Source organism: Brachypodium distachyon, chromosome 3 (genome assembly GCF_000005505.3).
Source record: "Brachypodium distachyon strain Bd21 chromosome 3, Brachypodium_distachyon_v3.0, whole genome shotgun sequence".
Taxonomy (NCBI): domain Eukaryota; kingdom Viridiplantae; phylum Streptophyta; class Magnoliopsida; order Poales; family Poaceae; genus Brachypodium; species Brachypodium distachyon.
The window spans coordinates 34431777-34442536 of NC_016133.3; the positions used below are offsets into that span (position 1 = coordinate 34431777).

A 10760-nucleotide genomic window follows, 5' to 3' on the forward strand; every position below is an offset into this window, starting at 1 on the left:
TTAAAGCAAGCTAAGTGCCCGTCGAGATGGATCGGGAAAGAGAGATCCATTCGGATGGATCGAGCAATCAATCATTCGTTGGGTGCACGTACTGCATCCGTCGCCCCCACCACGCACCGGAAAAGATCAGAGAACGACGGTCGGACGGGACGGGGCCGCCTCGCGCGCCGGACGACGTCGCGCCGCTCATGATCAATTCGCCTCGCGCGCCGGGGGTGCCATACCAATCAGGGCGGTGGGCGGGGACGGCATCGGCATTACAGCATCGGCATGCATGGGGTAGGCGGGTGCGCTGGGCGGGCGGGACCGGAGGAGCTAAGCCAAGCGCGTCTCCGAGGGCACGTGTCCGTCCCCGGATCTGGCCAGGTATTATTAGCGCCAGTGGCTAGATCTTGGCGTCTTGCATTGGGCATTAGTTTGTTGACAAATATATCCTCGTGAGGTATTACTGGAAAATGAATTATCCCTATGCCCACCAAGAAAACCTACCACCGCCAGATATTAAGAAAGACAATGCAAAAATTAGTTAATTGTTTGCCCGATCTAATCCCTTTCTATTGGTTAAAATAAATAAGGATGGAGCATAATCACTCCAAACCGACCAAGAGCTTTCCCTGCTTTGGGTATAGTACTACTATTACACGTACCCCTGTTAGTATAAACATTACTGTACTGCTAAAAAATAATTAGTGTTCATAACATGACTTTGCTTGGACCATCTGTTCATGTATAACTAGCTAGCTCCATTATTCTCTGCTCACGAGCGGATACGCAGCTGGAGTTCCCTGGAGCAACGGTCGCCCTAAACTAGTTAACTTGTCGTCGTGCTCCACAAGAAGTCACACGCTGTCCAGCCAAACAAAACACCTTCTCTGACGATGTCACAAGTCCGGAAACAACACTCGCGCCGCGCCAATCACAGTAACTTTAGATTGCTTAGTCTCAATAGTTTGCGTCTCCCTAGGCAAGGTGTGTTAGCTTCTCCCACAAGTTGGCTGGCTTTGCAAGCATCTTTCTTCGGCCTCAAGCCAACCACCTCCGTCCCGAGTCAAACGAGCTCCACATCAGTAGCTCTGGCCACCCGTGCGCGGGCTCCACTAGAATACTCCCTCCACGTCACATCACATCGCCATGCCATACCCTGGTTATAAAAGAGCACCTTACCCATCACCAGCAGCACCAAGACCAAGTCACCGCACCCACCGTATCAATCGACAGAGGCTCCGGCGAGCAGCCTAACAGGGGGGACGCACGAGTGCACACAACGCCTTCTCGATCGAGCTAGCCGAGAAAGCAAGGCAGCAATGGCGGTGGGGTTGCGTCGGACGATGAACGCGCTGGCGTCGTCGTCGCCAAAGGCAGTGACGCCGTCGTTCCTGCTGGACTGCGCGCGGCCGGCCAAGAAGAAGCTCTCCTACGCGCGCGTGCGCTCCATCAGCCTCCCCGTCCGCCTCCACCCGCTGGTGTCGTCGCTCCACGACGCGGCGCGGGCCCTGATGTCCTGGGCCGACGCGCCGGCCCAGACGGGGCCCGCGTGGGTCGCCGACGGGGCCGGCCGCGCCGGGCGCGTCCTCGCGGGCCTGGCCGGCCTGCTCCACTACCCGCAGGCCCGCGACGCGCTCCGCAGGCCCTGGACGGAGCAGCTCCTCGACGACCTCCTCCTCCTCGCCGACCTCCACGGCTGCTTCCGGGAGTCCCTCGTCGCGCTCCGCCAGCTCCTCGCCGAGACCCACGCCGCGCTGCGCCGCCGCGACGGGGTCCGCCTCGCCGCCGCGCTCCGTGCCCAGCGCAGGGCCGCGCGGGAGGTCTCCCGCCTCGCGTCCTCCGCGAGGGACCTCTCTCACCGCGCCGCCCCCGACGACGACCTCGACGAGGTCACCCTGGCCGACGCCTTCGCGCTCGCGACGGCGTCCGTGGCCGCCGCCTCCGCCGCGGTCTTCTCCGGGGTGTCCTCGGCCTCCGCGGAGTCCGCCGCGAGCGCCGCCCCGTCGCCGAGGACCCCGACGCCCTACTCCCCTGCTGGCCCGTCCCGCGCCCCGGCCAGCCCGATGTGGCTCGTGGCCGACCTGCTCCGGCGGAGGCGGACCGCGTCCTTCTCCTTCGAGGACTATTGCAACGAGGAAGAAGAGGAGCGGAAGGCCGCCATGGGCCGGGTGCGCGGGCTCGAGGAGTGCGTGGCCGCCGCCGAGACCAGCGGCGACGTCGTGTTCCGCGCACTCGTCAACGCCAGGGTGTCGCTGCTCAACCTGCTGACGCCCACGTTCTGATGAATCATTTTCGTGTCCTCTGCTTCGGAAGTTCAGAGAGAAAGACTGATGGTTTTTCTTTTTTTATTGTTCTCGAGCAAGGCTGCGTGTGATCGATCAGCCTGTGAGATTAATTAGTGCCAGCGATTCCATTTTGATTCGTTTGTTGACTGATGTGTGTACATGATGTAGATAATCTGGGTTGGTTTGCAATGAAAAAAAGTGTTCCGATTATAGCAGAAAACCTTCTGAATTTCGCACTTAATTTGTCAATTTCTCTCTCTGACGGTTCACAGTTCTCTGCATTTGAGTGCCCCCAATGGCCTTGGCTTTTCTTTCCTGATTCCTTCTGCTGTTGAGCAAGCGAACATTTTGCATGCGCCCTAATTGCATCCCATCAATTGGCGGCAATCAACGATGCCGGGGAGCTGCTCCTCGTCACATGCAAGCATGGAACATTGGCACGTTGCCATGCATGGATCCATGGAACATTCGCACGTTGCCGTCAGCTGCATGCATTGATTGCCCGCCAAGAAATCTTCAGTTGCTTGGGCGCTTTCGTTCGGCCTGGCAATGTACCTCGTGGTACGTACGTGTATCCCTGCAGTTAATGTGCCAAGCTGGAGTGGCCGATCAGTGACCAAACCCTTTTGCCCCAAAAGCTAGGACGCCGTCGATCGATTGCCAGCTTCTCCCTGCATGCTGAGGCTGACGTTTATCCAGACGCTTCCCTGCTCCCATTTAAAGCCTAACTAACTATCCTAGCTTAAACAAAGTTCGTCCCAGCGTGTCAATCACCGGAACCAAAATGCTCATGATGGAGCAATATACACTAGCAACTCTACCAGTTATATATATGGCAAAACATCTGCACGTTTTTGCAAAGACCGATCGACGAAAGCTGAAATTAACGATCGATCTTCAGTTAGCTCGAGCTTTGAGTACGTCAATCGTACGTACGTACGACCTAGCTAAAAGGCGATAGCAACCAGGCACCAGGCCTGATGGATCAATCGTCTGATGGAACGCCAACTTTGCAGGAAAAAAGCGGCGCTTCGCTTTTGGTGTAGCAGGGGCGTGTCCAGCCAACCCTAAACTAATCTGGTACAGTTAATTATTATTGATTCAGTGGCTCCTTCGATCGCGTCGGCGTACTGGCTTGGCTAGCTCGGTCACATGAGCGGCACCAATGTAAGCTCCGAATGATTGGAAGGTCGGTACTGCACCTAATTTGGACGCATCCATATCCATCCATGAACCTCCGGAGCTGTGGGCTAAGCAAGCTAGCTTCGTATGGCTCTCTGAATAAATAATCTGAACCCAAACGGAGCGCGTGTTGCTAACTGAATATATCTTCTAATCCGTTTCTACTCCTCTTACCTAATGTGTGTCATAATTTGGTGGTTGGATGGATCGATGATCATGCATGAATGGCTTGCCGTTTCGGCCGGCCATGTGGATGGATGCATGTGCCTCATCACGTGATTAGAGAAGAGGCCGGACTCGCATATGCCTCGCGCTCGTGCGGTAGTTGTATTTGCAGAAGAACTGAAAAGTGGAGGGAACACGCACGCGCATGAAGAAGGCACGCTTACAGACTGCTAGTAGTCTCGTAGGTCTGGGAAGGAAAGCAAATGCTGCGTCACCTGATTATTTGTATGCAGAACAGGATCAACGCGTGATTTGGTTTTGTCAGAACTCAGAATTGCCCTTGTCTCTTGCTGCAAAGTGAGTTTTCTGTTCCGATGTTTGAAGCCGGCCTCATTGAGGCGATTCAGACTTGTGCGGGTTTCTGGCCAAAGATTAAGACAGAAGACCTTGTTCTTTTCTGTCTGTTTTCTCCTTGCATAAGAAATTCACAATTGCATGAGTTTTTTTAGATTCCAGTCGACTATCGCAGACTTCAAGTTTCCTTTGAGTTTAGACAGAAGAGTCGTAACGTAGGGATTCTGAAAAGTGGTGAAAACTGACGACAATAGATATCTTTGGTAATAATGTCAGAACAGGAGCATGATAGAAATTAACAACACACGCTTCTAGTTAATCACTTGTCACAGGAACCATATATTGATAGGTGAGGAAAAAGGAAGCAGTACAGAAATTGAAGGGAAAAAAGAGACAGAAAAGAGTGTGGATTGAGAACCACTTATGCGTTGCGTAAAATTATTTGCAAACCAAAAGAACAACTTGTTTGTTTTTTCTGAGAGCCAAATGCCATGGGCAAAAGGCAGAAAAGAACCACTTGTGTGTACGAACCAATAATTCTCGCTTTCCCGGTTGCTTCGGGCCCTCGCCACCCCAACTGGCCTAGAAAGGGCGAAGTCTCTCTCTCGAGCTTTTCCGTGGTGACTTTTCATTCTCCATTCTCCAGCCCCTGCTTCGTGCGATCCACCACCAAGATTCGTCCAAGCCATCCATCCCACACGTGACAAACGGAACCACGTTGGCTTTACGCTCTCCGCTCTTCGTCAGGTGTCACTTGTCAGTTGTCAAACTCGACATCCATTGGCTAAAATAAACTTGATATGAAATGCCGGCGACCGGGACGGCCTCACGACTCAAGTTGCCCGCCGGCGTTCATTAACATCTGCAGGCTGCAGCATGACTTTGGTACTCGCTCTGACCAATATTATTTGTCCCGGATTTAGTATAAAGTGATACTAAGTCCGGCCGGAGGAGTTAGAAAAGCACGTGCAATTAATGAGCCATCACCAATGCACCCAGCACAAGTCACGAGGAAAAGGAATGACACTCTTCCACAATGATCACTCCTCACAAGCAGATGAATGGGTAAGAGTCCAGTTATTAATCTTCATTTAGACAAAGCAACGTCGTCGCAGGAGCAGAAAAAAGTTCAATGCATTTCTACTGCTACCAAGTAGTTTGAAACTGCAAACTGCATATATATCTGTTTGCATGATAGAAACACACCGCCACAGTAAACACTCCTTGGGCATTCTTCAACAAACCAACATCAGGACCTCGCACTTAGTCCCTCCCTAACTAGTGGTACATAAAAGCAGCATACCACTCATTTCAAAAAGTAACAAAGCAGGATGGCTTCAATTAACTCGACTCGGTCTTCTCCAGCGCTGGAAATGAACAACTGTCACTACCAGAAGAAATAGCAAAGACAGGAAACTGTAGCTTACAAAGTTACTAACACAATCAACTTACTGTTGTAGTTGAGCAACTTCTCGATGAGGTCAACATGGGTCATGAGCATACGCCGGCAGCAGTAGCGGACCAAGCCCAAGGTGTCTAGAGCAGCCCTAACAACATAAAGACGTCAGAAATAATATATACAAAACCAGATTTCAACATAAAAGTTTTAAACAGGATAAGCAACACTAACAATTATAGACGAAGCCATAAAGGGTGACATTTTCTTCTGCCATTACTCCTCTCCAGATAAGTAAAAATAGGAAGAGTAAAGACACTCTTCAAAGATTCTAAGAGCTCTCCAGATAAAGGTTTTTGCTTGGCTTGCTGCTAAGAATAAAATCTTGACCAGAGACAACCTAGTTAAAAGAGTCTGGGTAGGATCCGCTGGGTGTGAGTTCTGTGGATCGATGGAGACAGTAGATCATCTACTTTTTCAGTGTACTGTTGCTCATTTCTATTGGTCGGTGATTGGTTGTACCTTAGGCATCAACAAAGTTCCACAGAACAGGGAAGAGCTATGTAATGACTTTTTAGATCAATTTAAAGGTAGGAATAGAGGCTTGAGTGCTTGTGGTGCAGCTGCTCAGTGTTGGAGCATCTAAAAGTGTAGCAATGCATCTTATTTTCAAAAGATTCAACTTAAGAATCCTATTAACACTCTATTTGTCACCGGCTCACCTATTGGAATGGATTTAAAAAAGTGCCGACAAAGGCAAACTGAAGTTGGCGGCTCTCAAAATTTCCCTTGTTGCCCATGAAATCTTTAACGCTAGAAATGGGTGGAAGCCAATGACGAAATGATTGGAATCGGTTAAAGCTCTGAAGCATCTGCTGAAGATGGCTGCTTTAGTGGTTACTTGCTATAGATAGTTGAATTTTAAGATCATGTACATGTTTTGTATGATCAGATGTTGTTTACTTTTCAGCAGAACAGACTTTGTCCTTTAATTTTTTTTAACAGACTTATTTAATATTGGTTTCATTAATGAAATCAGGAGCATGCTCCTTTCATCTAACAAAACAATTCTAAGAGCTAGGTACATAAATAAGAACAAACTGGAATTGACATCTTAAAGCTTCAGTAGTCAGTTTCTAGGTCTTTGGCTTAGGGGAAAACATAGATACAGGTGTCTTAGTGTCAGCACCACATGGCAAGGACTCAAATATTCAGATTTCTGATTTCAAGTATCCCAATCATATTCAAGGGTGGCCATCAATATTTATGTAGTCTGGCTTATATCAAGACTGTTTTTTTATCCTTATAGCATCCATTTACTAGAAACACAAAAATACTACACAATACCCATTACCATCTTTAACAAATGCTGCAGACTACAAAGTACATATACATAATCTGATGAAAAACATTATCAAATGATGCATAAGGAAATAAAACAGCAACCAAACATTGTTAAGCTCCCTCAAACCCCACAACATGATTGAAGGCAGAACCACAACCATATGAACTACCAAACCGCGACACACGAAAGCAGGGTTCATAAATTTTTACCCCTCTGTGTAATCAGCCTGTAGAAGATCAAGGTAGTGGTCCCACTTGTTGCCAATCACCTGAAAAAACAAGCAAAGATAAAGTTCACCTTGCCCTAGAACAATTTAGGGTCCCAACAAGGCAACAATTTATTTGCCACAATACTACAAGTTTGATGTGTCCTAAGCCACAGGGTACGTCCATAGGGGGAGGGAGGTTGAGCAAGACCCGGTGAGCGGCGAATCAACGATCCCAAATGAAACGGAGCCGAATCGGCGATGCGAGACCTAGACGATGCCCGGAAAGGAGGCGGAGGAACGGTATATGAGGGCCAGGGCAGGGGCTGGATGATGGAGTGTTTACCTTGCCGCAGGTGAAGTAGTGGACCGGGATGATCATCTTCGATGTTGCGCGTCTACCGCCGCTGCCGGACAATAAGGGGGAAGAAAAGTTTTCGGGGGAAGGCAGAGTGAGAAGAAAAACAACGTTGCAAAACGATTTTGCTAGCGCACAAACTTAAATAACAGCCGATTTCTGAACCGTTCGATTACGTGCAAACGGCCCGCAGCCACCGGCAACAAGGAGCCTACACGGCGACACCTACCTCAGTACTGTACCTCACGCACTAAAAAACAGATTTGGGCACGAAGGGTAACCTAAAAACGGATTTTGGCACGAAGGTTCTGTTTCAGTGGATGCAGGTTCATGTTGCTTGCACTGGTTGCAAAATTGCCAGCATTTCGTTCTTGAATTATCATAAATGTATCCCCACGAAAAAAAGGAATCATCATAAATATAAACACGATCTTGCTTTCTATGAAACTAGCGGGGGGTGACCCGCACAGAATGTGCGGCTAGACTTATATAAAGAAAAATATGAATGTATTTTTGTCTTTCTAATAGATTTTTGTATACAATTGGAATATATTCTATCTCTATGCGTTTTAGACTTATGTGATGTTTTAAAATACTAGTAAGGTGTCCGTGCGAACCACATAAATAGTAGTCAAGTATTGTTTAAAAAACCTTTTTTTTTCCTTGTGTGTCGCTATGGAATCACAACATTCGCTCGATTGTCCTTTAGACTGTTGACATGTTCTGAGATGTGATTTTTTGACCACCAATATGTTTAAAAATACATTGATTGAAACAAACTATAAGGCATCAGGTTGATGTTGTCAGTGTTCATAATTGATAACAAGACTTTTTTAATTGATAGTAGAACATAAAATGTTTGAGGCAACACAGATTTTGAAATGACAAGTATTTCGGGATGGTGATTGTAATAAAATAAGTCGGTGACTTGAAACATGTTGGATATTTCTGGTAATCATTGAATTGTTATCACAAAAGTATGAAGCCTTGAAATATCTTAAAGAAAACTGGTAACTTTAAATTTGGGAGTGTTGAAAGACTCCAGGTTTACTGTTTATACAAATCTTTCACTTGCACATAAAACGAAATCCGAGTGAAGGAAAATCTTCATTCCTTAAAGAACAATGATCTAACATTAGAGCTGCACTATCATGAAAATAGGTGGCATCAATTTTAAAAGGGAAAATTGGCTACAGGACATCGTTAATTTATGGCATTTGCCAAAACACACTGCCCGATTGAGTCTTTGTCTAGTACCATTACAATTCCGTGGTCATTTGCCACAACACACTGCTGGCTCCGAAACGAAATTTTGACTTTCTCTATACTCCATCTGAGAAAGGTTGTGTATACAACTTAAAAAAAATTCAAAAGAAGTATGTACTACGTACTATATAGTAATTTTCAGACTTGCAACTTCTTGACATATTATATTGGGACCTTATATCTTTTAATTACGGGCAACAAATGCTTCTATCGGAAGCAGTATATACTACTTTGGTTGGTTGGTTGGTGATACACACTTCTCCGTTGATATACTTCTTTGATTGACTGAAAAGTATATACAGTTTGTGTCCCAAAACAATATGTCAAGTTGCGCGGCTGAAAAGTAGTACTATATGGTACTTGGTATATACTGGTTACATATTTCTCTTCTTGAATAGTTTTTTCTGGAGTTGTATACACCACTTTTCTCAGATAGAGTATATAATACACCAAAAAATAGTATAATTCATTCCAATGAGGAGTACAGACTTTCCTGTGTATGAATGTCATGTCGTGTTAGTAGAGTAACATGGTAATTTCATCTGAAAAAAATCAAATTTTCCGTTCAATGTGTTGTGACAAATGACCACAGAATTATAATAATACCGGGAAAGACGCAATCGGACAAATGCCGACGGTATCCTGTAGCCAATTTCCCCATTTTAAAACTACTGCAATGTAATACCTTAATACCTCGCCATGAAGCACCATGGCAACCAATACACAGGACCTCAGTCACCTAACTTCAATATGCACAATCGAAGTATATGTGCAGAGTAAAATCTGACAGCAGGGAGCCCGGGCTTAATCCGTCAGCGCCCACCTCCCAGCAACTCGTTGGTGCAGTCCGGGTCTGACCCATCCAAGTCCACCGCCCAGCAACTCGCCGCCGCCGTCGGGACCTGACCCGTCCACCGCCCGGCAACTCGCCGCTGCCACCGACCTCTCTTGCCCCTTTCTCCCTTCCCCCGCTCGCTACTCTTTGCTCGCGATTCCGGCTGCTGGAGCGCCTACACGATCCGCGACGGCCGCGTCCTCCTCGACGGCAACGCCCAGACTTCCTCCCGGGTGAGAGTAGCAAAGGGCAGGGGGCCTGCCCTGTGGCGGTGTCGCTTTCTACGAATGAGATAGGGGCCAGAGTGTTGAGAGGAACAGCGAGCGATGGCCGACGAATCCGCAGAGGCAAGAGCGAAAAGAACTGGATCGATTTCTCTTTCTGACTCTGATTTGGTTGCCATCGGGCGTGGGAAGTGGAAGAGGAAGGGATTGGAAAGTTGGCCCCACATGTAAGAGAGGGAATGTGGTGACCCATCACCACCATTAGGTTTTTTTATACTCTCTCCTCCCAAGATAAGGGAGTAGAGTTAAGATCCGATTTTTTATACTCCATCCATTGTAGTGACTCAAATTTGTCTAAATATGAATGTATCTATATCCACAAAGCGTTTAGATACATGTAATATGGGACGGGGAGTATATTTTTACCTAACCAAAATACATAGTTGTTTTGTTCCGAGTGATAATAGCGAATGTTTTGAATGATTAGATTAGTTTAAATTTATATCACATATTTTTTTACTGATATAGCACTTTTGTTGATATAGACTTTTTTTTGTTGCGTTTGAATTTATGTGGCAATTTATTTTAGATAATTTAAAAAGCTCTTTAACATAGATCATGATCGTTTTAATCTCAATTATTATTTCTGCACGAATGATGCAATAAGAATTTCTTTTTATCCATCCAAATTTCCTGTACAACTTTTCGAAGTTTTTAGCCGACATTTTTCACGAAATCTCCGTTGTTTTGTCATGTTGGTTATGTGTTATTACTGCTTCTGGTGGCCGCCTGTCAGAGCTGTTCGACTTTAACTGTCCGGTTGCGGTTGCGGTCATGGATTTGGATGCCTTGGGTGCGCCTATGGTAGATTGGATTCCGCCTCATATTTTTATGTGAGGGTTTCTACTACCGGCCGGCCTGGTTGTTGGCATGGGCATGGTTTCGGCAACGATTGTCTCTTCATCCCATACACATGGCATATATCTTGCAAGCCACATTGCTTCTTTTTTCTCTGTCTTTTCTAAGAAATGGATCTCCTTTTGGCTTGATATGCCATTTGCCCTACCTCCATTGATCAGCATTAGATCATTTAATGAACATCTCATATCAATTGTGGATGTGGCATGGGATGACGTCAGCGGCTATTGGAGTAGCCGGTT

The 10760-nt window shown here is 46.8% G+C and overlaps 2 protein-coding genes across 2 annotated transcripts; one reads left to right on the forward strand and one right to left on the reverse strand.

The window, feature by feature from the left end:
• The first annotated feature begins 820 nt into the window (after positions 1–820).
• LOC100827696 lies at positions 821–2488 on the forward strand. Its single transcript, XM_003574222.4, has one exon. It carries the CDS (start codon positions 1305–1307, stop codon positions 2265–2267), a length of 963 nt encoding a protein of 320 aa, XP_003574270.1. The 5' UTR covers positions 821–1304; the 3' UTR covers positions 2268–2488.
• A 2541-nt stretch (positions 2489–5029) lies between these two features.
• Positions 5030–7423, reverse strand: LOC100828005 (DNA-directed RNA polymerases I, II, and III subunit RPABC5). Its single transcript, XM_003574223.4, has 4 exons — positions 7264–7423; positions 6922–6980; positions 5424–5518; positions 5030–5338 (listed from the first exon to the last, which is right to left on the reverse strand). The coding sequence occupies exons 1-4, from the start codon at positions 7297–7299 to the stop codon at positions 5313–5315; spliced, it is 216 nt and encodes a 71-aa protein (XP_003574271.1). The 5' UTR covers positions 7300–7423; the 3' UTR covers positions 5030–5312.
• Positions 7424–10760: the final 3337 nt, after the last annotated feature.